Source organism: Halichoerus grypus, chromosome 1 (assembly GCF_964656455.1).
Source record: "Halichoerus grypus chromosome 1, mHalGry1.hap1.1, whole genome shotgun sequence".
In the NCBI taxonomy this organism is placed as follows: Eukaryota; Metazoa; Chordata; class Mammalia; order Carnivora; family Phocidae; genus Halichoerus; species Halichoerus grypus.
In genome coordinates, this window is record NC_135712.1 from 208640069 (window position 1) to 208667304 (window position 27236).

At 59.4% G+C, this 27236-nt stretch overlaps 1 protein-coding gene across 2 annotated transcripts in view; it reads right to left on the minus strand.

Moving 5' to 3' along the window:
• Window positions 1–27236, minus strand: part of CARM1 (coactivator associated arginine methyltransferase 1) — a 40914-nt gene that overhangs the window by 6483 nt on the left and 7195 nt on the right. For both annotated transcript variants that reach the window (XM_078055619.1, XM_036075727.2), the window contains exons 2-8: window positions 8681–8806; window positions 7125–7231; window positions 6073–6177; window positions 4004–4114; window positions 2653–2830; window positions 525–615; window positions 262–343 (exon numbers count right to left, since the gene is read on the minus strand). In XM_078055619.1, the coding sequence (XP_077911745.1) occupies window positions 262–343; window positions 525–615; window positions 2653–2830; window positions 4004–4114; window positions 6073–6177; window positions 7125–7231; window positions 8681–8806 (800 nt within the window). The remainder of the gene's footprint in view (window positions 1–261; window positions 344–524; window positions 616–2652; window positions 2831–4003; window positions 4115–6072; window positions 6178–7124; window positions 7232–8680; window positions 8807–27236) is intronic.

Below are 27236 nucleotides of genomic sequence, written 5' to 3' on the forward strand. Positions count from 1 at the left end.
ATCAATCTAATAGCAGTTGCATGTACTGCATGCTTACTATGTATTAAAGCACTCTTCATGCATTGCCACTTTATTCCCAACATCCCTATGTAAGAGTTCTGTTTAGCAGCCAAAGCAAGAACTCAGTGGGGACAGTGGCTTTCCTAGGGCTGCACAGTTTGCACAAGGCCTGACAGGAAAGACCATGCCCCCCTTCTTGTCACCCCGGAGGAGGGCCATGCCCAGTACTAACTGCAATAGTGCCCTGGGTGCCCCACTCACCACCACAGGCTGCCGGAAATACTCGTCCACCGCAGCACCTCGGAGGGCTGACAGGTCCACTCCATGGAAGGATGGCTGGTACCTGCAGAAAGCCCCCATCCCCCACAGCAAGGTCACCAGCAGCAGGAGAGACAGGTGGAGCAGGCTGCCTTTTCTCCCAGCTGGCCCTCATCCAGCCCAAGTCTTTCAGGTCCTACTGAGGATGAGGAGAAAAAGAGAAGCGGGCTGTCCCTGAGAAGGCAGGACACGCAGGTCACACTCACCAGAAGTTGGCCTTGGTGAACTGCTCCATGTAGAGCTGTTCATCCGTGAAGGGTGCAAGATGGACGTCACCAATGGTGGGGAACATGTTTCCTGGGAGTGGGGGGCAGGGAGGGGTGCTGGCGTCAGGGTGGAACATCCCAAAGGGCCTGGCAGAGTTTCCAAATGGCCCCAGGACCCCCAAGCCTGGGACTTCCCAGCCTCTCTTTCATTCATTTGTGCATTCGTGCAACACAGGTATGGAGCACCTTCTCTGCCACCGGCCAAGATGAACACTTGACACGCACTGACTCATTAAACTTGGACAGCCAGCCAGCGAGGCAGGAAGGCCTGTCCTTCTGTTCCATTACTGGGGCTGGGAGATGGGAAGGCACCTGCCAAAGCCTCAGGGGTAAGCAAGTGGTGCGTGGGGTGCAGCCAGGCCCCCAGGTCCCTGCTCAGTCAGCCAGGCGGTGTCTCTCAGGTGCTGTTGTCCAGGGACAGATGTGCAGCCAGGGAAAGTGAAGCCAAGCTCTCTGGACAGAGCAAAGGCGAGCCCTTGGCTACACTGTCAGGGCCTCAGATGAGGCCAGAGGCTGGGTCGGGGGAGGGGGGGTTAGCTGAATCCCAAGCTCTGGCAAACAGGGTGGGCCACTGGGCTGCCCTGGTCTGGCACATGGCCTGAAATGGGAAGGGGCGAGAGGGCAGGATCCTCTCTCGGTGTGATTCAATGAATAGACTGACGGGTCTGAGCCAGCGGCAGAGAGCGCCAGGGCTCAGGAGGCCCCACCCACCTCGGGAAGTCCAGGGCCCCAGGTCACCTGGTCTCCAGATGTGGGCCTCCCTCCCTCCTTCTATGCAGGAGAGGGGGGCCCTGAGGCAGGAATCTGCCTACTCTTCAATCCCCCAAAGGGCATCCGGAGATGGAAGGAAGACATGCGTGCAGGCCGGGGGCAGGAGGGCAGTGCTGGCCCCGGGCCTCATCTCGGGCAGGCTGCCTGACGACCGCGTGGGTGTGCAGCTGCCACCAGAGCTGGCCTCCCCTCGGTGCTGATGTCCACTAAGGAGGAGCCCCCCGCCTCCCCGCCAGCTTAGCCTACCTCCAGGATGGAAAGGGAGGAGAGCGGGTCCGGGACAACCCCCCCCAGGTGGCCTGGCTTCCCGCACTTACACCCGTGACATGGGCCACAGCTGCGGAAAGTGCAGGCCACATCCTGCCTCCAGGAGCGGAGCCTGAGGCCAGTCCCTGCAGCCCAGATCCAGGGAGGCCAGAGGACCAAAGTGGGTGCTTCCCCACCGAACCGCCCATCCCCTGGTCCCCATGGGGCCTGCCAGTCCACTAGCTTCATATGTTCTGCCCTGGCCAGGGTCCTCCTAGGCCACGTGCACGCCTGTGCGCGTGCGCACACACACACACAACCCCTTGCTTGTACAGAAATACTTAGAGACACATACGCAAACCCCAAACCAAGCCCAGAAATGGGACACACCAGCAGATGTTCCAGGCCCCTGTGCACAGACCCCCAGTGACCCAGATAAGTAGCTCTGAACAGCCAATGACCCAGGTGCGTGGAGGGGCAGGCACAGAGACACAGACAGGAGGCCACAGAAGGCACACCTTCCCAACACAGACAGCTGCTCCCTGATACTCGAGAACCCCCCAGCCCGCCCTCATACACACAGACGAACTCCTCTGTCCCCCCGGCTAGGGTACGGGGGGCAGGGGAGCCACTTGGGGGCCTGTCAAGCTAGGATGAGGTCTGTATGCCAGGAATGAGGACAGAAGGCGGACTCCCCGGGAAGGCGCCTGCCACAGAATACCTTCTGCATCTACCACAACCGCCATCCCCAGCTAGACACTGTCCCCACGACACCAGGGCACAAGATGGCAGAGGCAGCCCGGAGGCCCTCTGGGGACCGGAGGGGAACCCCCTCCATACTCGGGCCGGGCCGGGCAGGCGATGTCTGGCCCAGGACTCTTGAAGCCAGCTGGGGTGGGGTGGGGTTCGGGGGTAAAGGCCTAGATGGCCCCTAGGCTGCCAACAGAGGCCAGCAGGGAACAGAACCACAATCGTACCGACCCAGCAGCAGCCAGCGGCTCTGCAATGGGACCCTGACATGGCCGCGGCCCGCGCCAGCAGGGACACTCACCCCCGGGCCTCAGGTACTTCTTGGCATGGAGGTAGCTCTCGAGCATGCGCTCATTGAAGAGCATGTAGCCCATGGGCTCCGAGATGATGATGTCCACCTGCTCAGGGAGCGAGACTTCCTCCACCTTCCCGGGGATGACCACGATGCGCTCAGTGAGGTTGTTACTCTTCACCAAGACCTGCAGGCGGGTGGGGGTTCCAGAGGCGTCACGGGGACCCCTGCACCCAGCCACACCATGGGTCATCACCAGATCCCTCCTCTCAGGGGACGGCTTCGACCCACGCACAGCCGCCAATCCCCTGCCTCCCCGGTTGGCATCCTAACCACGGCCAATATCAGCCACGGCCTGTCACGAGCTCACCGCAGCCCCAGCCCTCTCTCCGAGCCTTTCCTGCTGCAGCTCCCCGGTCCCCTGAGGTCACCTCTACCCTTCAAGGACAACAGCGGATGGGAGCACACAGGACGAGCAGGCTTTGCTACAGCCACCAAAGCTAAACTTGGACGCACCCTCCAACCCAGCGATTCCAGTGCTAAGAACGTGTCCTACAGACGCGACCGCACGGGGGAGAGGGAACACGTGTGTCAGGGATTCGGCGCAGGAGGTGTTTGTACTGCAAAGACCACGAAGTGGCCCAAAGGTCGAGGGCTGCCTAAAGGCATCTAAACAAACAACGGTGCCCCCCCCACCCCGGGGCAAAGGGATGCTCTGCAGCCACTCGCGAGGGGGAGGAAGCTCTTTCTGTGGGGACACAGACCACCCCAGACAGGCTATTCAAGGAGCAGAGCACCGCGTGTGCTGGGCTGTGTCAGAGGAAGACACAGGCCGGCGCTGGAGGCCGGGACAGCCCAGGAGAGCTTCCACACGATCTCTCTGGCTCCTGTGCGGCGGGCTGGGCGCCTGGGAGCCAGGGTGGGGGCGGGGGCGGGGCGAGTATCTGCAGTTTACCCTTTGCGGCTTTTAGGTTCTGAACCTTGTGAATAAAGGTTTCAGTGCAGGAAAAGGAAAAAAGAAAATGAAACCCTGTTGTTGCCCACATTCCACAAACGTAGGAGGTGGGGCTCGGGGGGGAGCCACTCGCCTGGACAATCCACTCCCTGAAGCAAGAGGCTGTCCAGCCTCTGAAGACACCAGACGGGCCCCGACCCCGTCGTGGAGGACACACCACCTCAGGTCCAGCCCAGCCCTCCCTCGATCAGTAGGTTCTGGACACAAGAGACCAAAATAGAGAAGCAGCATGCCCAGGCCCCCTGGATCCGGGGGTCAGGTCCCCCAGCAGGGCTGGCTTCCTGGGCTGGAAAAGACACAGAGCTCGAGGACGAGGACAGGCTGGGGTCCTTATGGGCTGCTGACCTCTGCGTGCTGGGCCATGGTGCTGGCCTCCACCGCGTAGATCTTCCTCGCTCCAGCTTGGGCGGCAAAAAATGAAAGGATCCCAGAGCCGCAGCCGACGTCAAGAACGATCTGGAGTAGGAGGGGGCAGTGAAAACAAGGCACTAGTGAAGTGATGGTGATCGTAAGGGATGAGCCTGTCCGGGCCGCTCCCTCCGCCAGAGCCTCCTGCCGAGTGTGCTCTGGGCCGCGCAGCCCACTTCCCTGCAACCGAGGCTGACTGCGCCCAAGGCTGGTTTCTGAGAGCCACCCGGAGCGCGTGGGAGCCCCTAGTTTGGATCCGAGGGTGACAGGCTGGGATTTCTAAAGGCCGCTAGGCTGTTAAGACCACGACACTTTCGGGCCAGATTCAAAAAGGAAGGGTTTGGGCTGTGATCGGTCTACGCAGCACGGCGGACACCAGGCGGTCAGGAGCCCGCCTGTAGCTTCTCTGGGAATGAGCCAAGGACACCTCTGAGTCCTGCTGCACGACTGCTAGGGCGCAGGGCTGAAGAGCCAGGCCTACACACTGGGCAGGAAGTGGGCGGCCACTGACCCCTGACCCCTGACCCCACAGGGCATCCCGGCCACCTAAGAGGAGCTCCTGGGGAAAGCTCCACTTGGGCCCAAGCGCAGATCTCCTGACCCGCTGGGCCACGGGCTGTGATCCTCCGCAGAAGCTAAAAGGGGTCCTTCCAGGGCCTCAGCAGCCCTAGCAGGGAGGGAAGGAGCCCAGGGAGGGGGTGCTGTGGGGTCGGTGGCAGGATCTCCAGGCTGTATGTGTGGCTCGGCTGCTGCGGGGAAGCTGCCCACCACCCACAAGGGCCTCTGGCCCCCGTGATGTGGACCCTTAGAAGAGTCTAGGCTTGCGTGTGGCAGGCTGCCCCAATCCTGGACTGGACTGACTGCTTCCTCAGGGGCCGAATCAAGTAAGCATCTCCGGCGGTGCTGTGCATGAGCTTTCTGGAACAGAACTGCTCTGGGGGCAGCAGCAAGCCCAGCGGGGGAGCCCAGTCGGGGCACTGGGACTGTCGGGGGGCGGGCGGGAGGGCCTGGCGTGCTTCTCAGAGCTCTAGAGGAACCAGGCAATGGGTCTCTGCACTGAGAGAGCTGGGAGGGATGTCGCCAAAGGCGGTGCGCTTCCCAATTCCCAGTGCTATTGCAACCAGGGCCCAAGACGAAGGGCAGGATGCTGGGCTGGGGGGCTCGGGCCCCAGAGGAGGCAGATCCACATGGACCATGTGGAGCCCCTCCAAGATATGTGGAGAAAAACACTCTCCCATTTGGGTTCAAAAGGGAAAATAAATCCCAGGCCCCCTGCAGGGAAAGGAATAAACTTTCACCTTTGATCATACGTACTCTGGACTGCTCTTTATTATTATTATTATTATTTTAAAGTAAGCTCTAGGCCCAATGTGGAGCTTGAACTCCTGATCCTGAGATTGAGAGTCACATGCTTTACCGACTGAGTCAGCCAGGCGCCCCGTCTTTCTTTTTAATGTGAGCATATGCTACTTAGTAACAACAAAAAGATTTTTAAAGCAACTAGGAAAATACCTAGATAAATTACAATGTATCCACAGGACTACTAGTACGTCCAAGATATAGCATTTCATGGGGAAAAGTATTTGGCAGGAAGAGTCTACAGAATAAGATCCTATTTGTAAACCACTTAATTAGTTAACTAATTCTAAAATGCATACACTGATAAACGCATGGGGAAAATTTTGGAAAAAACCCTTACTGGTGGCAGTGGGTTTGGAGGTAACTGACAGAGGCTTTTCCGTGCCTACATTACACACACTGCGAGTGCACAGAGGAGTCCTCGCCGTGCAGTATTTCCAGGTGGGTACTTGTCACCCTCCCCGTGACAAGTATAAGAAAGCAGAGTTTGCTTTTGTAATAAGAAAACACTTAAAGATCAAATCAACGAGCAAAGAAAAACGTAACTGGAGCCGTGGACACAGCGCAGCAACTCGGGGCCACAGGGAAGGGGCCGTGGGGGGTGGGGGGGAGGCAGGGCCCAGCCGGCGGGAGCCGGGCCCGCTCACCTTGTCCTTGAAGTCTGTGTGGTTCTGCAGGATGGCGCGCTGGTAGGTGCCCGTCCGCACGTAGTCCTGCATCATGTTCTGCTGCTGGGACAGGTAGCCATAGAACTGGAACAGAGACAGGCCAGTGGCACAGGGCACGTGGCGGCGCAGACGGCCGAGGCCCCGGCTGGCCCTGCGACAGAGGAGGGCCCACCTGGGGCACGAACCTCCCTCGGGAGGCTGCACCCCCTGTGCCGAGCCGGGCCCCCGCGGGCAGCTGCCGACTACTCCAGGAAAGGCCCCCGGGAAGGCCACCGCCACCGTCACCATGGCCAAAGTATGCAGCTGCATGCTGCCTGGACCTGGACGCCACCCAGGAGAAGTCAAAATTTGCCCCGGGAGGGGTTCTGGGATGGGGGGGCCGCCTGCCCCATCTTAGGGTCCCCAACGAAGCAGAGTTGTCGATCAAACAGAACCCTAGAACTCAGAGCGCCAGGCAGGTGAGGTGCTGCGGGGTCTCTCTGTAAGACAACAGGCGAGCGGGAGGCAGCGTGGCACCTGGGCCGGGGCACAGGCTTTGGCATCAGGCAGACCTGGCTTCCCATCTTGGCTCTGTTGCATAATAGCTGTGTGACTTGGAGCAAGTCACTTAACCTCTCTGAGCCTCAGTTTTCTCATCTGTAAAATGGGGACAATAATAGTACTTACCTCCTAGGGCTGTTGGGAGGATCAGTGTCTCTGTGCGTGTCAAAGCGCTTAGACCAGGGCCTGACCTGCAGCCCAGGTTCGGTATAACCGTGCTGTTGTTACTCAGGACGCCCGGGCCTGAGCTCCACCTGCACTCACATTCTTCCAGCAACCCTCCTAGGCAGGCCCTGGCATCTCCGTTTCACAGATGAGGAAACTGAGGCCCAGCAAGTGAAGGACACCTGCCCAAGGTCACGCGGCTAGTAAGGGGCAGAGCCGGGACAAGAACCCAGGTGGGCCCGCCCTGTGCTGCGCGGCCTCCCAGGGGTCACCCGGTGGCGACAGCCTGGCCGGGGGGGAGGGGGGGGTGTGTGACAAGTACCCACCTGGAAATACTGCACGGCAGAGGACTCCTCTGTGCGCTCGCTGAACACCGACCGCTCCAGGGTGTGGCCCCGACAGGTTTTCAAGATGTTATAGAAGGAACAGAAATCTGGAAGGGGGAAGCCAGGTCACGCGTGGGCATCTCGGGGAGCGGTCTATAAGCGCACACCCCGACTCCTCTACTTTGAGCACTCGTGCTTGGTGATTTCTTTTTCCCAAACACAGTGCTGAAACTGAAGAAGAGGAAGAGCAACCAAACCTGCCACTTGGTGGCTGGCACAAGAAGGCTGGTGTCCTGCACGCTGGGGCGAGCGAGCTCCGCGCGGCTGGTGGGGCCAAAGCCTTGGGAGGACGCACGCCGGCCAAGCCAAGGTCAAGGCTTGCGGGTCTGTCCCAGCCAAATAACCGCGAGCCCACCCGGGGTCTGTGTGGGGTGGACCGGGGTGGGGGCTGAACAACAACGTAAAGATATTTAATACCCCGGAACCGTACATTCAAAAATGGTTATGAGGGTAAAGTTTATTATGTGTATTTTAACACAGTGTTTTCAAAGGAGAACAGTATTTACAAGGCAAGCAGTCTGGGAAGATGAAGAAATCTTGGAGGAGGACAGTGGGGATGACTGCGCCACAGCATGAGTGCACGGGAGGCCCCCGCGCTCTACACTCAGAAAGGGTTAAAGTGGTACATTTTTGCAACGGGTACTTTACCTCGATTTAAAAAAAAACTGACAAAATTAAAAGGGAAAAAAATCAACTCTAAATATTCATCGAGTAGAACCAGACAGGCAGGACTTACACCGGTTCGTGATGCGCACCCCCGGGGCGGGTGTTAAAGGCAGACTTGGGGTTGTTTATGCAAGGAAGGACACGGAGCTGAGGAAGACGGCCTCTGCGGGGAGGTGGCCCGTCACCTTGCTCCCCCACCGGGGGCCCCGGGACAGCCGAGGGGGCTCCTGGACATCGGTGGTGGTGACCAGGCCGGGCTGCTGCACCTTCATGAGCTCTCCAGCCCCAGGCGCCCTGCCACCTCCACTGCCGACCCCCACGAGCCACCAGCAGTGGCCTGGAGCTCGACAAACCCTCCTTAGGAACCGCCTATGTCCACTTGGGAGCCCGAAACGGGTCTGCTCAGAACCCTCCCGTGGCTTCTCTGTGCGCTCGGAACAGAGCTCTGCGCGCCTCAGGATCCTGTCTTGCCCCCCTCCTCCACTGCTAGGAGGACCAGGGCCCAGACACGTGCCCCCACCCTGCCACGGGCTCCTCCATGAGGCCTGCGGTGCAGCCAGGTGGCCAGGACAGGCCTCTCAAAGGAACGGATGTACGAGCCGAGCCCAGAAGGACCCAAAGGATTCGGCAAGGGAAGGTCCGGGGCGAAGCGTTCCAGGCGGCGAGAATGTACTCCTCCCACGGACATATCTCCGCACAGGACTCATTTGTGACGGCCTCCTGGGACAGAGGGACGGGCCTCGACGTCCGCCTCTGGCCGTGGCTGGCAGCCTAAGCGGCCTGGCTCCAGGCTCTCCGGCCGAGTGCCGCCAGGACGGAAGGTCACGTACCATTTGGTGTGGCAAACTGGATGAGGACGCTGTTGCAGCCCAGGGTGATGATGAAGGACTGCTTGCCCACGCGGCTGCACTCCGTCTCCCGGGACACCGAGCACTTAAACACACACACATCTTCGTCTGCGGGAGGAGGGAGGTGAGCGTGAGCCAGCAGGTCCCAGGGCCGGCCGAGCGAGGCTCCCTGTCGGCCAACTTTGGGCAAGTCATGTCCCTGGCCCCCCCAGAGTCTTCGGGGGTACCCAACAGCCCACCCTGGAAGTACTTGCCACGTGAGCCCTGCCCGCAGGCCCAGGCCGAGGAAGAGGGGACGGCCGAGCAGGCGGCAGGGACGCAGAGACAAAGCGTGGCCAGTGGACAGGAGCGCTATCCACGGAGCGACCAAGGCTGAGAGTAAGGTGAGGGGTGACCAGGCGCCGTGGGCCCAAGCAGGACATCCCGGCGGGGCCCCTCTGCCAGGACCTTCCCTCACGGAGCACCTCCTGGGGCCCAGGCCCCGGGTCACCTGGTGGCACTGAGATGGGTCACCTGGTGGCACTGAGATGGGTCCCCTGGGCCCCGCTGAGGGAGTCTGGCATTAATTCACCAACTCTGCTCTGTTACATGGGGGGAATGGTCAGCCTTCAGCCCTGAGCGGGGGTGAGTGGGGGAGAAGAAAGAATTCCCAGAGGTGCCTCTGTTTCCTTCACCCGAGCCCCTTCCTGCTCAGAGTGACGTGGTGCCGTGATTATGAGCGCGGCCCCTGGAGCCAGATGGCCTGGGCCCATGCCCCACCCCCACTGCTCACTGTGGGACTTGGGCAGGTCACTTCGCCTCGCTGAGCCTTGGCTTTCTCACCTGTCAAACGGGGCTAATGGGGGGGCAGGTGCAGGGCCCAGCACACGGGGAGCACGGCATCCACAAGCTGCCACCGTCACTAGTCCTGCTCCTTCGTTTGACAAGTATGTGGCGCTCCCGCCCCCAGCCACACGGTGAAGCTCAGCAGCACCAGAAACAGGACAAACCAATGTGCCACCGAGGCCCTGGGGTGGGGCAGCAGGACTGACACGGCATCTGTGTCGTATTCTTGGCAAAAATGTTCACCCTGGTCCTCGTGTGATGGTGCCAGATCATGACAACCTTTTCACAAGCTACAGAGAACGGTGGGGGGGAACGTGGGTGTGCCCCACAGGTGTGATAACTTGAAATGACACGGGCGTGACAACAGCATGTGGTTCTGTAGAATAAGGCTCTCATTCTTCCGAGAAGTGGGGAAGTACTGAGAGTGAATTCTCATGATGTCTGCAACGTGCCTCTGAGCTCAGCAAACAGACAACTACGAACTATACATGTAGACAGCAGCCCCGGCGCGAACGTGGCGGAATGCCCCAGTCCCTCCCGAAAGCCAGACCACCTTGAAAAAGAACAAAGGCACCTCCTAAGTTTATTTTTTTTTAGTAATCTCTACACCCAGTGTGGAGCCCGAACTCACAACCCCGAGATCAAGAGTCGCATGCTCCACCGACTGAGCCGGCCAGGCGCTCCTGACATTCAACAAGGTGCCAGAGCGTTCAGTGGGAAGAAAATCATCTTAACAAATGGTACAGGGACAGACAACTGGATGTTCACATGCAGGAGAATGAACCTGGACCCCTACCTCACACCACTTACAAAGACTGACTCCACTAGATCAATGACCTAAATATAAGACCTAAAAACTATAAAACTTCAGGGCACCTGGGTGGCTCAGTGGTTAAGTGTCTGCCTTCGGCTCAGGTCATGATCCTAGAGTCCTGGGATCGAGCCCCGCATCGGGCTCCCTGCTCAGCGGGAAGCCTGCTTCTCCCTCTCCCACTCCCCCTGCTTGTGTTCCCTCTCTCGCTGTCTCTGTCTGTTGAATAAATAAATAAAATCTTAAAATAAATAAATAAATAAATAAATAAAAATAAAAACTATAAAACTTCTAGAAGGAAACAGAGGAGTAAATCTTCCTGAACTTGGATTTGGCAAAAGATTCCTAGACGTGACATCAAAAGCAAGAGTATCAAAAGCAAAACTAGATAAACTGAACATCAGAACTGAAACTTTTTGTGCATCACAGGACACTATCAAGAAAGTGAAGACTAGGGCGCCTGGGTGGCTCAGTCAGTTAAGCGTCTGCCTTCAGCTCAGGTCATGATCCCAGGGTCCTGGGATAGAACCCCGCATCGGGCTCCCTGCTCAGCGAGGAGTCTGCTTCTCCCTCTCCCTCCGCCGCTCCCCCTGCTTGTGCTCTCTAACTCTCTTTCAAATAAATAAAATCTTTATTAAAAAAAAGTGAAGACCGGGCGCCTGGGTGGCTCAGATGGTTGAGCGTCTGCCTTCGGCTCAGGTCATGATCCCAGGGTCCTGGGATCGAGTCCCGCATCGGGCTCTCTGCTCCTTGGGAGCCTGCTTCTCCCTCTGCCTCTCTCTCTCTCTCTCTGTCTCTCATGAATAAATAAATAAAATCTTTGGGAAAAAAAAAAAGTGAAGACCATCTACAGAGTGGGAGAAACGATTTACAAATCATACACCTGATAAGGATATTGTCCAGAATATATAAAGAATTCGTTCAGCTAGAAGATAAACACCACAATTAAAAAATGGGCAAAGGACCTGAATGGACGTTTCTCCAAAGAAGATACAGGACTGGCTAACAAGCACATGAAAAGATGCTCAAACCATGAGTCATCAGGGACATACAAATCAAACCACAAGGAGACACCACTTGACACCCACAAGGATGGCTATAATTTAAAACAAATAGGGGAAAATCACAAGTGTTGGCACGGACGTGGAAAGACTGGAACCTTCACACCCTGTGAGGGACATGGGAACGTGAAATGGTACAGTCACTGAGGAAAAGCAGCTGGTGGTTCTTCAAAAAGTTAAACATAAAATTACCATCTGACTCAGCCTCCCCACTCCTGGGTATGTACGCAAAAGAACCGAGAGAAGTAGTCAAACGAATACCTGTATGCAAATATTCGAAGTAGTACTATTCTCAAAAACCAAAAAGTAGAAACAACTCAGATGTCCGTCAACTGATGGATGGACACACAGAATGTAGTCCATGCAATGAAATGTTATTCACCCATAAAAAGGCATGAAGTCCCGGGGTGCCTGGCGGGCTCAGTCAGAAGAGAGAGCAGCTCTTGATCTTGGGGTTGTGGGTTCGAGCCCCACACTAAGTGTAGAGATTACTAATAAGAAAACCCAAAAACTTAAAAACAACAACAAAATGGAATCCTGACACGGGCTACAACATGGATGAACCTCAGAGGTATTACAGCGAGTGAAAGAAGCCAGAAACAAAAGGTCACACACATGTGATTCCATTTATATGAAACATCCAGAATCAGCTAATCCTCAGAGACAGAAAGCAAACTGGTGGCCGTCAGGCGCTGGGAGGAGGGAGAATGGGGGGGGGCTGCTTAATGGATTCAAGGTTTCCTTTTGGGGTGATGAAAACGTTCTGGAACCAGACAGAGGTGGTGGTTACACAATACCGTGAATCGACTAAATGCCACTGAATTGTACACTTTAAAGTGGTTTGTTTTTGTTAGGTGAATTTTATAATTTTATCTCCATAGAAAAAGAAAAACGCTCCCAGTGCGTGAAAAGAGATATGAAGGGCCTATGGGTGTTCCCTGGCTCCCCCGCTCTCCCCTTGTGCAGTCTGAGCACCGGACCTGGGCCCAGCCCGCCTCACCCCTCCGGAGCCAGGTGCCCCCCTTCTGGGAGGAAGGCGTGGCAGCCCCCTGGCCCCAGGCCCGAGAGCAGAGCACACCGGCCGGCCACCGCCACAGGCGCACAACCGCACCGCACCCATGGGGAGCCCCAGATAAGGTGCTCCCGAGTCCAGCCGTAAGTGGGTCCCGGGAAGGGGCCCTGGCACGGTGCCATCACCCACGGCCCTCCCAGGGCAGGAGATAAAGCCAATCTGTCGGCGGCGCCAGGGAACAGCAAGCACACCAAGGAGGGCCTCTGTTTCTGGGGCAGCCTGGCAACCCGACCAGTCGCCACCCGACACGCCCCCGCAACCTGGCGCCGGGCAGGCGACCACGGGGACCTGTGGCCAAGGGAAGCTTGGCTGCGTCCGGGGAAGCCGGGCCGAGGGTGACCCGACCTGTCCCACCATGGCAGAGGCAACCATGGCCCGTGGAGCCTGCCTCTTGTGAGAGTCACGGCTGTGCCACCCCACAGACCAGTCCCTGGCACACGGGAAGGGCTCAGTAAATATTTGACAAATTAAAAAAAACCAAAAAGCTGGACTATATTCTTCCATGTATTTAAAAGACGCAGAAATCCAAGCTCTTGGAAGGCCCTGCGTGACCCATACCCCTCATTCATCAGCCCTCCAGCCCCGCAGCAGGCCAGCTCCCGGCCTTGGCACAAGCCTCTTCCCCTTCGCCCGCTCTGCCCTCTCACGAGGATGGGCCCTCCGGACAGGGGTGGGGTGGCGCTCTGTCTATCCCTCCCAGGGGACAGCCCACACGGGGTTCCGGCTCACTCACTGCCCAGGGTCCCCCAGGCCCAGATGCAGCAGAGCCAGGATGCACACCCTGTCTGCTGGCCGGCTCCCTGGGATGGGAGGGAGGGGTGTCCTGGGAGAGAGCTTCTCCCCCCCAGAAAAGAGGTCTAGGGCCTGGACCCCACAGGGCCTGGACCCAGCGGTAACGATTAGGTACCCATTCCCCCACCCCTTCACACACACACACACACACACACACACACACACACACACACACACACGAGTGCCTCTGTCTGCCAGGAAACCTCCTGGTAGACTCAAAGGCCGGCACTTTCCTCTCTGGTCCCCCCTTTATCCAGCCATCACTGGGTGAGCCATGGAAGAAGCAGGAGCGACTCTGTGCCCAGCCTCCAGAAACCCACTGAGAAAACCGACCCCATCACACTGGCAGCATACTGAGGGGCTGGGTGCATGGGGCCCAGAGAGGTGGGGGACAGGAAGCGGGAGAGGGCTTCTCAGGCGGCCGTGATGATTTGCAGGGCGGGGGGGGGGGGGGGGGTGACCACAGGGAGGGCTGTGGGCCTGGAGGCTGCGCTGGGTTCCTGCCGATCGAGGTCAGCAGAGCTGGGGTTTCTTCCCTGCAGTAATATGATCGGGTGACGGAGCTGGGAAGGGGCCCCCTCCCCGGGCTGTCTTCTCTGGAGAGGCTCTCCCAAGGCAGGGTGTGAACGGAGGAGTGGGCGGCCAACACCCCAGACTCGGTATTCATCATGCCACAGACGTGTCCGGCCTGCGCTTGGCTTCCCACCTGCCCGCTGCAGGGTGTCCAGCTGAGGCTCCGAAGGCCGGGGACTGGGGGCCAGAACACCCAGGGACAAACACAGGGCCAGCACGCTCAGGGTGCGCCGGTGGGAATCCCGGCGCAGGAGAACCTTCCCGCACCCTGCTCCCCAGGCAGGCAGGCCCCTATAGCTCCGTGTTCCCACTCGGAGCCAGGCCCCGCACCCGCCCACTCACCCCTTGCTTAGATGGGGATAGGGCCGGGACGCCCCACTGCACCAACGCTTTCCAGGTGCCACGCTCGGTTCCCGTGCTTTACGCAGACCCCTCAGAGCACCTCTGTGCCTACCGTTCCGCTTATCCCCGAGGAAACTGGGCTCGGACAGGTGAAGGATCTCACTCAAGGTCACACAGCAAGCGCATGGCCGAGCCGACGGGCACCAGGGTCTGTGCTCCTAACCAAGGCGCTGTAGAGCCCTGTGCTTCCCAGAGGAGGTGCTGACCAACCTTCCCCGTAAAGGAGCAGGGAGTAAATATTTTGGGCTGGGCAGGCCGTAGAGTCTCTGCTACTAGGACTCACCTCGGCCACAGAGCGTATGCAAGCGAGCGCGGCCGTGTGCTGGTAAAACTTTCTGACAAATCAGCAGCGCGTCTGGAACCACAGGTGCAGAGAGGGTGGACGCTGAGCCCCCTTTCCGCCCACTTCCTTGTTGGCTCACTGGACATCGAGAAGTGGAGACACCCTCCCCATCCCAGAGGCGGTGAGGACAGCCGGGTAGCCGGTGGTGAGGACCCCCAAGTAACGGGCACTGCTACCAGGGGAACAGGGGCCCCAAGGGAGCCTAGAGATGGCACCTGACCGTGGCTGGGATAGATAGTGGCAATGAATTCTCCAGCAAGAGGAAAAAAGGCACATGGGAAGGCAGGGAGAAAAGGAGGCTGTGACGTTGTCATTTATACTGAACAGATACCTGGCACACAGCTCCTAAGACTCCGGGAGTGCCCGAGGTGATAAGAACAATAAAGGGGTCTTCTGTGAGTCAGTCAAAGCCCCTTTCGACCACTTGAGTTTATGTTAATGAGGTGACTCTCCAAAAGCCTCTAAGGATGGAGGCTGGTTGCCAGGGGGACCAACCAAGTAATTAGAGGGTTAGAACTTTCAGTCCCCCTCCTAGGCCTCCAATGGCCAAGGACTTAATCAATCATTTCTCCATATAAAGTCTCCATAAAAATAAAACCCAAAGGACAGGGCTCAGAGAGCTTCCTGGCTGGTGAGCACGAGGTGCTGGGAGAGGGGCGCCCCTTCCCCACACCCTGCCTTAAGCCTCTTTTCCCTCTGGCTGCTCCTGAGTTCTATCCTTTCTACATTAACCACCGATCTAGGAAGTAAATGGTTTCCTTGAGCTCTGAGCGCCGCTCCAGCAAATTCAGTGAGCCTGAGAAGGGGGCCCTGGGAACCTCGGATCGATAGCCGGGGGCGAGAAGCACAGGGGACATCCTGGACTCATGACTGGCGGTGGGGCTGGAGGGCGACAGTCTGGTGGGACCGGGCCCTTATCCTGGGGGGTCTGACACTATGTCCAGGCGGGCGGGCAGTGTGGGAACGGAGGTGACTGTAGGCCACGCAGCCGGTGTGGGGAGGCCCCCACCCACACACTCAGTGATCGGAAGTGTGCAGTATCAGTACTCAGGGTGGGGGAGACACCCAAGAGGCATGCTTCTCCTCGAGGGGCCCAGTCGGGAGAAGGAGGGGACCAGGCAGTGTGGCCGTGGCCGGGGAGGTTGATGGGCTGGACTCCCAAGCCGGATGGGCAGATCTAGGTCTCGAAAGGCTGGGGAGTCTGGCCGCTCCCACTGCCGTGGGCGGCACCTGGAGGGACCAAGTGCTGAGACGGCCTTGGGGACAGGGCTGGAGGAGCTGCGAGCCAGGCAGGAGATGAGGGAAGCTGGGAAGCCAGTGGCTCTCGGGGGGACAAGCTGCCTGCTCCCCACGCATCAGAGAACCAACCCAGATACCCCCTCCTAGATGGCTCCCTGGGCAGAAGCTGGGGTACCCTGAGGCACAGGGGCCTCCCTGGTCCCAGGCTTAAGGGAAATGCCCTGCTCACCACCTCACCCTGGGCTGACCCCAAGGCGTGGCACCCAGAAGGGCCTCGAAAGAGCTGACTGATTCAGGGAGCGGCAGACACAGGGAGGCCTGTCTCAGGGGAACTAACCAGATGGTCCCGGGGACACATGCTCGGACTCCGTCACCTCCCGGTCACAGTGTCTAACGCGGCCAATCTGTGGCAGCCATTCTCCTGCTTAGTCCTCCCCATGGTTTCCCCAGAGCCTTCTGGAACAAGTACAAACTCCTCACGGGGCTCACGAGCCCCTCCTCCACATCCCCAGTCATGCCGCGCTGGTCTTCGCCACCCCCAGACCACGGGCAGGACTTCTCACTGGCCTCCATGGCTCCTGAGATCCACAACGCCCTACCCCTCTTCTCCTGTGTCGCTCGCTGTTACCTCCTCGAGGTCCTCCAGCACTTCCTCGACAAGTCCCCCGTCACACAGCAACTCCTTATTTAACACCCCCTTGCTCCCCAACTGACGACCCAGAGAAGCACAGACCCAGGGCTCCGCACGTGGCTGGCACAGCGCCCAGACCCGGGGGGTACTTGGGGGATGCCCACCTGTGTGGTGGCCCTGGGGCATGGGGTCCAGGAAGGTCAGGCCTCTTCCCTAAGTGCAGGGGGTCCAGGTGCCCAGGCCCTGACGGCACGCGTGGCCTCAGGAAGGTCACCTAACCACTCGAAGATGTTGGGCACTGGGCACCCACACGGTAACCTTCCTGCCCTCACTGCCCTCCTCCTCCCTCCGGAACAAGCAGTAATGGGACACGCAGAAGGTCACTGGGTCCTTCGGACTGGTCAGACCTGGGTCAGAGGGACCCAGTGGAGTAAGGACAAAGGCCTGGAGTTACACTCTCCCCCCCGTGGAACCTTCCATCCTCACGCAAGACGAGGGAGGCTGTGGAATGGAGAACAGAGGCGGAGGACGAGATAGGTAAGCCGTCACCAGCTCAGGGGGCAACGGGCCACATTCCAAGTCCCCGCCTCTTGGGGAAACTATCACAGCCACCAAACGAGGACTAATTAAAGCTATTTATCTTGGCAGACTTGGAGCATAGGGGGTGGGGGGTGGGGAGAACGGCTTGTCTAAATGTGAGGTCTTTTACTAAATCACCTCCTGCCGCCAAACACAACACAGGCTGTGCACCTTCCAGAGGAAAATATTCCACCGTAAAGAAAGGTAGGTGAGGGGCGCCTGGGTGGCTCAGTCGTTAAGCGTCTGCCTTCGGCTCAGGTCATGATCCCAGGGTCCTGGGATCAAGCCCCGCATCGGGCTCCCTGCTCCGCGGGAAGCCTGCTTCTCCCTCTCCCGCTCCCCCTGCTTGTATTCCCTCTCTCGCTGTGTCTCTCTCTGTCAAATAAATAAATAAAATCTTTAAAAAAAAAAAGAAAGGTAGGTGAAAAGGAGGACGAGGCATAGAGAAGTCAAGGTGCTTTCCTCAGCCTACCCAGCGGCGAGCCTCTGCTCGGGGCCATCGGCTCGGTGGGCAGCCCCTGGCCGCAGCCGGCTCCATGCGGAGTGCAGCCCAGGGGCCCCAGCCTTCCAGCACTCACAGGTGCCGGTGGGAGGCAGGAGAAGGCAGGGTAAGAGGGGAGGGGGGCTCTGATACCCATGGAGGCGGGGTGCAGATTACAGCCTGCCGCGGGGTGGCGACATCCCAGCCGAGTCAGGCTCTGGGTGATGCAGGGCTCCCCTTCCTGGAAGAGCCTCCCATCTCCCAGAGGCACCCGGTACCTGGTGGCAGGAACCGAGTCTCCAAACTGGGCACCAGAAGCTTCCCCCCTGTCCCCGTGGCCAGGAGAGGAAGGAGGTCACTCTCGGCTCACCCTGGAGGGGGAGACCGACAAGGGCAGTGATGAAAATGATGGGCATCTGCTGAGCACTGGGTGTTATACGTGACTAATGAATCGTTGAACACTACATCAAAAACTAATGATGGGGGGGTGGGGGGATGGGTTAGCCCGGTGATGGGTATTAAGGAGGGCACGTATTGCATGGAGCACTGGGTGTTAAACGCAAACAATGAATCATGGAACACTACATCAAAAACTAATGCTGTATTGTATGGTGACTAACAGAATGTAATAAAATAAAATTATTAAAAAAAAAATAACGATGTACTACACGTTGGCTAATTGAACATAATAAAAATAAGTAAATAAAAATAAAATGATGGGGATCAAGGAAGACCAGGGTTCAGGGCCAAACTTGCTATTCTCCAGCTGTGTGGCCGTGGCCCTTCGTTCCCTCATCTATCAAATGATGATAACGACACAGCCCCCGGGGTGACAGGACATGACCCACGCGGAAGCCTGACAGGCGCCCCACCACCTGCCTTCACCCTTGACCTCAGGAAGCCTCATCTGGGGAGAACAAGAGCACAAGGACCTCTTCTTGCCCCCCAGATTCCATGAGAAGATGGGGGCGCAGTACGTGTACCAACTACTCACTTCACCCTTCAGCAGATTGGCGCCAGTCTCAGAAGGGAACCCAACCCCGGGAAGCCTAAGCCGGCCTGGCCTCCCTCTCAGCCAAGTAACCTAAGCCCGCTCCTCCTGGGAGACGCTCCACGCAGCTGCCCGGCCCCGGGGTGTCTGAGGACCGGGAGGTCACCCTGGGCTCCTCTGTGTGGCCCGGCCCCGGGGGGTGTGGGGGGGAGGACTCCCAGCCCTCCCCGCGGGCGGCGCTGGTCTGCACATCTCTCCCCAGGGCATCTGCGAGCACCTCCCCACCCAGAACCCCCACCCCACCCCTGCCCAGCCCTTCGGGGGCCTTATCCCAGAATTCCACCTGCCAGTGTCTGCGAAGATACACCCAGAGCCGGACTGTCCAAAGCAGCCGCAAAGCAAAGCGCCCAGTGCACGGAGAAGGGCGGTGCAGGCGGCAGCAAGCCGGCAGGCGCTGGGAGAGCCGGTGGACGTCCCGGCGCCACGGGTACAAGACGGCCGGCGGGCGGCCAAGCACACCGCGTGCCTGGGGGCTCTTCTGGACAGAAACACTGACAGAACGGCTTCAGGGGCCGCCTCGGGGAGGCAGGCGGACTTGGCGCCGCGCACCCTTCCTGTCCCGCTGGTGAACGGGGCAGAACTGCCGGCGCGGCGGGCTCCCGGAGAGACTTCTGCAGGAAAGTCCAGGCGGGCAGGCCACACGGGAAGCTGACGGGTGATGTGGGGCGCGGGCCAGGACCAGGAGGGAGGAAGAGAAGGACTTTTCAGGTTCCACCCTCCTGAGCGGTTTGAGGTTCTACCCTGCACACAAGAGATAACGGGACAAACGGCAATCGTGACGGCCGGGGAGGCCTGGCGCCCACTCAAGTCGTCCGGGGCGTCCCCCAAGAGAGCAGGTGTGACCACGGACCTCCCTCAACTTGCTGGAGGGCCAGGAGGGTGGGAAAGGGCCTGTGACCAGAGGGTCCTTCTAAGGCAGGCGGATGATGGCCTGGACTTCTCAGCAATGGCTCTCGGCCGGAGCGCACCCACAGCGCTCCTAGTGTGATGGAGGAGGGGCAGCGACCCCAGGGGGACTCGGGTCTAAGCCAGGGGCAGCAGGGCCTGCATTCCAGGAGCTGTCACGCGGGGAAGCCCTTCTCCCCGCCTCAGGGAGGCCACAAGGTGAGGCTTACCTCCCAGAACTCCAGCTCACATTGGACCCAGGTTTGAATCTGGGCTCTATCACCTGGAGCCTCACACGCCCCACCCCCAAGCCTCAGCTTTCGTGTCGAGAAAGCTAAATGAACGCACCGCTTACTACTGTCCTAAGGACTAACACCCCCTTTGTATCCAGCCCAAGACCCACGGGGACACGGTAGGTATTACTGGCACAAAACACCCACCTTGGCTGCCATGTCCCCAAGGCATTCTGGCCCAAGGAAGAGAGTGGAGTCCCAGAGAGAATTCTGGCCTTACCCCGCCCCCCCAGCCCCCATCCGGCCACTGGACCAGCTCAACTAAGCGCTCCTCGGGGACATGGGAGCGGCCAACTGGCCAAGGTAGAGCGCGTGGCCAGCTTCACACGGTGCCCAGGAATGTCTTCGGTTTAGGCCCCCACAAGCTCCAGGACGGGTCTAAATTTAGGCCACTCACCACGGCCCCTTCTAAAGGAGCACCCAAGGGGCGCCTGGGTGGCTCAGTCGTTAAGCGTCTGCCTTCAGCTCAGATCATGATCCCAGGGTCCTGGGATCCAGCCCCACATCGGGCTCCCTGCTCAGCAGGAAGCCTGCTTCTCCCTCTCCCAATCCCCCTGCTTGTGTTCCCTCTCTCGCTGTGTCTGTCAAATAAATAAACTCTTTTTTTTTTTATTTTAATTTTTTTTTTTAAGATTTTATTTATTTGCGAGAGAGACAATGAGAGACAGAGAGCATGAGAGGGAGGAGGGTCAGAGGGAGAAACAGACTCCCTGCTGAGCAGGGAGCCTGATGTGGGACTTGATCCTGGGACTCCAGGATCATGACCTGAGCCGAAGGCAGTCGCTTAACCAACTGAGCCACCCAGGCGCCCTCAAATAAATAAACTCTTAAAAAAAATAAAATAATAAAAAATAAATAAAGGAACACCAAGTGGATGGAACACACCTCCTTCCACGTTACCTCCCTGGGAGGAGACGAGATAGGGGCCCTTATTTCTATCGCCAATGGTTTATTTCCTAAGGTAGGGATGGGATCACACGGTATGTTCATTCCTTTGAGAACGGTCACAACTCAACAGCAATCCACCTCTGTGGGCACAAGAGGCTCATGCTGGGTGACGGGCTGGGCAGTGTACAGGGGAGCCTGAAAAATCCAAAAGCTAGGTCTACTTCAGGAGGGGCCCTGAGAATACAAGTCTGAGGAGGAAACTTCCTGAACTCCCCCGCAACAGGATGACAGGACACGGGGGAGGTGCACGGGTAGCGGGGAGGATGGAAGAGAGGCAGCCATCTGGGGGGCAGGGATGCTCCCCCCCAGTTTCCTGCTGGCATAAGGGGAAGCAAGGCCCCCCCCGGGGCCCCTGGCACCACTTGGGCCACAGGCCTCCCCCGCTGCTGCTGGGTCTGACCTAGAGCTGCCCGTCATAGCAGCACCCCAGTAAGCAGCGAGCCACCCCTCACAGCCCCCCGCTGACTCCGGGCTGGAGAAGGGCCCTGCGCTAGCGACACCAAACCTCCCTGACCAGCGACAGCTCCGTGAGGTCAGAGCCCTGCAAGGGGGCTCCCCTTAAAGGGCTCACCCATGGTCGGGTGGGGTGGAGGCCAGCACTACCTCCAGGCCCCGCAGGATTGGTCTCGAGGAGCCCGAAGAGGAGTCGAATTGTGGGGTGTGCTGAAGGGCAACCCCAAGAAAAGAAGGAGCAGACAAAGAGTGAGCTTGGCTTTTCTGAAAAGAGTACTAGGGGCACCGACTGGGCGGGAGCTATTACATGCAAATGTCTCCCCCATCCATGCTAATCAGCTGCGCAGCCCCGGGCTTTGTGAGCTACAAAAGGGACAGCAGATGTGAGCCAGGGTTCCCTGGCCCCTGAAAGCATGGGCTTAGCGGGTGATTATTGGCGGGGGGGAAGCAACAAAACCAGCAGCCCCAGCCCTTGGGTTCCTCCGGCCAGGACCTCGAAGCTGTGATGCACCCACTACTGGGCAAACACCTGAGGACGTGGGGTGCCTCAGTTACTGCTCCCGACCACCTCCCTTTCAAGGGAGGAAACCGAGGCACAGAGATAACATGCTCAGGGCAGCTCAGCCCGGGGACCCGGTATCTTGTGAAAGAGCCAAGCCCCATCCCAGCATCCACTGGGAAGGACGTGGGCTCTGGGCCCTGGCAGGTTGACAACAGGTGCCATTCCTGGGCCACCACCCCAGGGAAGGCGGGGGAGCTCGCGTCCTAGGGCTGTGAGGGATCACTAAGGGTCTGCACCCGCCGTGACGCCAGGAGCTGGGCGGGCAGTGCTCGCGGGGGACCGCGGTGGGCAGGGGAGGCCTTTGGCAGAGGGGCCACACAGGGAGGCCTGGAAGGCAGGGCTGGAACGAGGCATGTCAAGGGGCAGCAGGAGGACCCCGGGCTGCGGGGGAGCCCGACCCTCAAAGCGGTGAGTACATGGAACCTCCTGGCCCCCGTGAGGCCGGGGCCAGTGAGCTCAGCCTGAGCAGCTGAGGAGCGGGAATGTGGTTCCTGGGGGTTCTGCCCTGGGGCCAGCGGAGGGGCCTCAACCCACAGACGGGGTGGCTCCCAGAAGGCCCGACAGGAAGAGGCAGGAGGACAGGGCAGGGGCAGCCTCAGCAGAGAATGATGGGCAGCCTAGGGGCTGAGCAGACTCGGAGGCCGCCCCGGGCCCAGCTTGAAAGAGAAGTTTGCCCACCGCGCGGAGGTGAGCCGGGTTGTCCGGGGGCCGCGCCACTGCTTGGAGGGCCTCCACCAGGCCCCTGGGACGCGGGGAGCCCCTATGGCACCACCTGGCTCAGAATTAGGACGGCCCTGTGGGCCCGCCCCTGCCCTCAGGCTGCCTCACCGAATGTGACTCCAGATGAGACACGGGCGAGAGGGGACAGAGGCTGCCTCACCCCAGGATGGAATCGGCAAAGTGGCAGGAATGAGGAAAGACTGGCTCTGGGCCCCAGAAGAGTCCTCTGGGGCCACTTCTCCGACACAGGACAAGGACCAGAGGGGGCAGGTGGGCGCCCCCCACCACAGTGCGCAGTCTCCTTTAGGGCGCGGACGCCCCCCCCCCCCCCGCCTGACAGGTGGCGCGGCTAAGCGGAGGGGCGGAGCCAAACCGGGCCAGCATCCCAGCGGCTACCTGCCCCCGAATGCCTCAGTTTCCTCGTTTACAAACCAGCGGGAGGGGCTGTGGCTACTGTGGCTCCCCGCAGGGTGTGCGTGGCTGGGGGAGCAGGGAACAGGCTGGCTCCCCCCGCACTCACACCTCCGCCCAGCACCCTTGTGCCAACTGCACACGGCGGCCAGCCAGCCCTTCGGGGCTGCTCTCATGACGAGGCGGATCGATGACCGTAAAGGGCCTGGCACGGTGCCCGCCTGGCACATGCTCGGGCCCGAGCGCAGTAAACATCAGCTACGGTGGGCCTCGGAAGCACTGATAAGCAGGGCATGGGGGCGTCAGGGCCAGGCATCCCGTCGGTGTCACCCCACCCGGGGGGGGGCCGTCCAACACTGGGGACTCCACCCTCTGGTCACAGAGAGCCCTCGGAGCAGAGCCAGGTTCTGCAGAGGGCCCCTCCAGGGCACACAGCAAGTCTGGAAACTCCAGGCGGCCTTCGCCTTCCCCCTCAGCTCGAGGAAGAATGCGGCCAATTTTCTGGAATGTCCCTCTCAGGTCTGCAAGAGGCCCCCCAATCTGTCTGTGATTACTTATTCACATGCCCCCTGGAGGGGATCACGAGCGCTCCCCTTTCACTGATCTGCCAGGCCCCCCCAACTGTCCCCACCTGGAATGTCACCCGTGCCCGTGTCGTCAGGTGGGCTTCCGTACACGAAACCACTCCACTCTGACGTGTGTAACACATCCAGCGAAAACGAACCCCAGCCACAGGAACACAATTAGTGGGGAAGCAAATCCGCCAACAATCTTAAAGAAAAACAGCCCAGACCCACTCTTGCCAAAGCTGTGGGTGATGAATTGCTTGAACGAGACACACAAAAAGAGGGAATAAAGGGGGGTTCCCTCTCTCTGTGCAAGGAGTGGGGGCGGGGAGGAGACAGAGCCCCCTCCCGCAAACCAGTCTGGACCTGTTTCCAAGAACGCCCCGCCTGACAGAACAAAAAGCACCCAGAGGCTGGGGGACACGTTCTAGATCTGGCCTCGGGCGGCGGCTTCATGAGGCGCACAACTGTCAAAAGCACCGAACAGAACCACCTGAGGCTTGGGCATCTGTGCGTGTTGATTAAACAACAATTAAAATAAGTCATCAAGAGAGTATCACGAGGCCACAGTTTCCAGATCCAACTCCCGCAGGCCTGGGGGAAGCCTGGTCTCACTTTCCTTCCTAGAACTGGTTTTCGGGGAAACAAAGGGAGTGGGGGCAGGGAAAGTCGGGAACTCCAGATTCTTCAACCAAAAGTCAGGGCAGGTGACGTGGTCTCTCTGGGAGGGGGAGAAGGGGCCAGTGGCCCCACCACACAGTTCGCCTGCAACCCTGAATCCTGAAGCCTCCCAAGCGAGTCCCCGAAGTGAGAAAGTGGGAGGGTGGACGGGCAGGGGTTCCCTCCTGAGTCACCAGGGGACCAGGCGGGGCGCCACCACGGCCCCTCCCAGCCCTCGAACTCCCAGGGCTTTCCGGTCACAGGCACCTGGCGGCCGGCACCTGCCACACATCTTCCCTTCCAGACAACACGGCAGGTTTAGACCAGTGACCTATTATGCTGTGTGTTATTACTAACCCCACTGTGTGCTGGGCTAACACCAACCCTCAAGCTGCCCTCTATCCTCCCGAGGAACTGGAAGATGAGCTGCGATCACCTGGCCCAAGTCACAAGGTCACATCAAGGTGAGGCTCCACCGCCTATACTAATCATGACCTCCAGCAGCTTCTGACCCAGACAGGCTGCTGCAGTCCCGGAGGGGGAAGGGAGAACATCCATTCCAGCCAGGGAACGCAGAGAGACAGGGACCCAGGAGAGCAGGACTGACCCCAGCCCCTCCCCCCCAGAGCCACTGCCCCCTTGTCCCCAGGAGTTCCTTCCTTTACACCCCAACCCTCTCTGCCCAGGCGCCCCCTTCCCGCCCCGCCCCCAGGCTCAGCTCCTCGGCTGCCATGCTCTGCAGGCTGGTCCTGGGCCACGTCCCCCTCAGCGGGGAGATGGCGTTCTTCATCTACTTTCTCTCTGCTCCCCGGGACTGGGAGTACGCGGGGTGGAGATCGTGTCCGGCTTGTGCAGAGCTATGCCTCCAGTTTAGGCACACCTGCCACCAGCTAAGCCCCTCGGTGAAGCCTCCCCACCGACAAGGAGGCGGAGATGCAGGAGACATTCGCCAGGGATCACCCTGCAGGGCAAGGCCAGGGGACGGAGCTGGGCTGGGGCCCCGGACACGGCTACAGGTGTCACTTCCCTCCCCAACACTCGGAATAAACACCACCGACCCCCTAGTGAGGCCTCCCCTCCCCGCTGAGCATCCAGCTCCAGCCACACCTGCGGCTGGCTGCCCTGGCCAGGCCCACGCGCTCGCTCCCACCGGCCAGGTGCGATTTTAAACACTTCCATTAACGCGCAACAACCCGTACAACACCCCTCCGAGGGAGGTGCCATCAAGAAGCCCACTTTACAGTGCAGGGAACAGAGGCACAGAGAGGTCACGCCGAGGCGCAGAGCCGGGCCTGGGCCCCACCTGCTCTTCTCCCACAAGCTCTGGCGCCCAACCCGAGCAGCGCCCCCCACCCCCGCCAAGCCTCCCACCCCCGCCCTCCCCAGCATTTTCAAGCCTCTGCCCTGTTCACTTTCTTCCCGAGGACACTGAGCGCTAAGTACAACGTGTTTAGGTGACTGTTGACTTAGCGCCTGTCACACAACCCCCCAGATCGGGAAATTGGGAGCATGTGCTTGGCTTGGGGCGTCACCGTATCCCCAGCTCCTAAAACAGTGACTGGCACCCAGCAGACGCTCAGTCTGTTTTTGCTAGCTGTTTAAAGGCAGACGAAAGGTAACCTACCACAATAAAAACATAGCAAGTCCCCCGCCCAGTACACGCTTGTGGCTGGACGGATGGAAGGTCAGGTCTCTCCATCTTCAAAGAACCGTGGGTAGGCCCTGGGGGCCTGGGCGACGTGGGCCCTCCCTTCCTCCTCTCTCCTGGAGACTCCACCACCCCGCCCCCCCCCACCTGCCATCTGGCTGGGTCCCCTCCCCCAGTCCTCCAAGGGGCTGCCCCTCCTGATCAGAAATCCAGTGACCTCCCCTTGGCTCTCACACACTCTGACAGCCATCGCCGACCTCTCGGGGCTGCCCGATCGGAGCCGCGCCCCGGCCCAACAGGCCCAGGGCCCCCACCTCTACCACCGACCACCCCCATTCCTCGGAAGCCAGAGGCATCCACTTCACTTCCCAATCCAGGGCTATCCTCCAGTGACGCTCTGCCTTTCTCATGTCACAGATCCCTCAGAGGGCAATCAAAAGCGGGGAGCCTGGGGCGCCTGGGTGGCTCAGTTGTTAAGCAGCTGCCTTCGGCTCAGGTCATGATCCCAGGGTCCTGGGATCGAGCCCCACATCGGGCTCCCTGCTCAGCCAGGGGGCTTGCTTCTCCCTCTCCCCCTGCTTGTGTTCCCTCTCTCGCTGTGTCTCTCTCTCTCAAATAAATAAAATCTTTAAAAAAAAAAAAAAAGGCGGGAAGCCTTTCCCCAAAAACATGCAGAGAGAGCCAACAGCAATGCTATGGCCGTGGTCCATCGGGTAGACACACAACGAAGAAGCTGAGGTGTGTTCCCTCCAGACAGGTGCCACCGTCACCCCTTTTCTCCTTTTTGTCAAGGAGGCTGGTCCAAGGTCACAACCACTGACTCTTGTTCCTCTAGCCTTCTGCAAAACTGCATGCAATTTCAGGGCCTCATGGGACCCCTGGGGACCCCTGAGGACTTCGGATTAAGAGACCTGTCTCAGCACTGCCCGAAGCCCCTCCCAGCCTCCACTCTCCACAGGGCGCGGCAAGTCTGTCCCAGGTCTGGAACCTCCATTCCACCCTGTCCGGGACGGGAATGTCCCATTTGTCCTGGCGAATTCACCACCTCTGCAGGTGGTGAGCAGATCCCGGGCATCGAGCAGGTGGGCTCCCCAGGAAAGGAAAGGCACCTGCCGGGGAAGTTTCCCAAGCCTCTCCCATTCTGCTAAATCTGACCTGGTCAGAGGCCTTGCACCTCAGTTCCCGCCATTCTCCTTCTGCCCAAAGGCCCTGCCCACCCACCGCGTCCAGATCCCCACACGTGACGTGGCGCGTGCCTGCCAGGTGCAGCTCGTGGCGCTGGCCACTTTGCACCTGTGATCTTAGACACGGGCCCCCATAACCCCAAAAGGTGTGAACAGTCATACTAAATTGGATGCACAGAGATTGTAAAGAGCCCCATGTGGCAGCTCAGGTGGGATTTTGCCAACCTAAGAGTTTGGGTCAGGTTAGGTTTTGCTGTCAAAGGAGCAGCAAGCTAGGCTTTCAGAACTTCTGGGTTTCCAAATGGCCAAGGAGGGGCTTTGGGCAGGTAGAGAGGAGGAAGGGGGGCT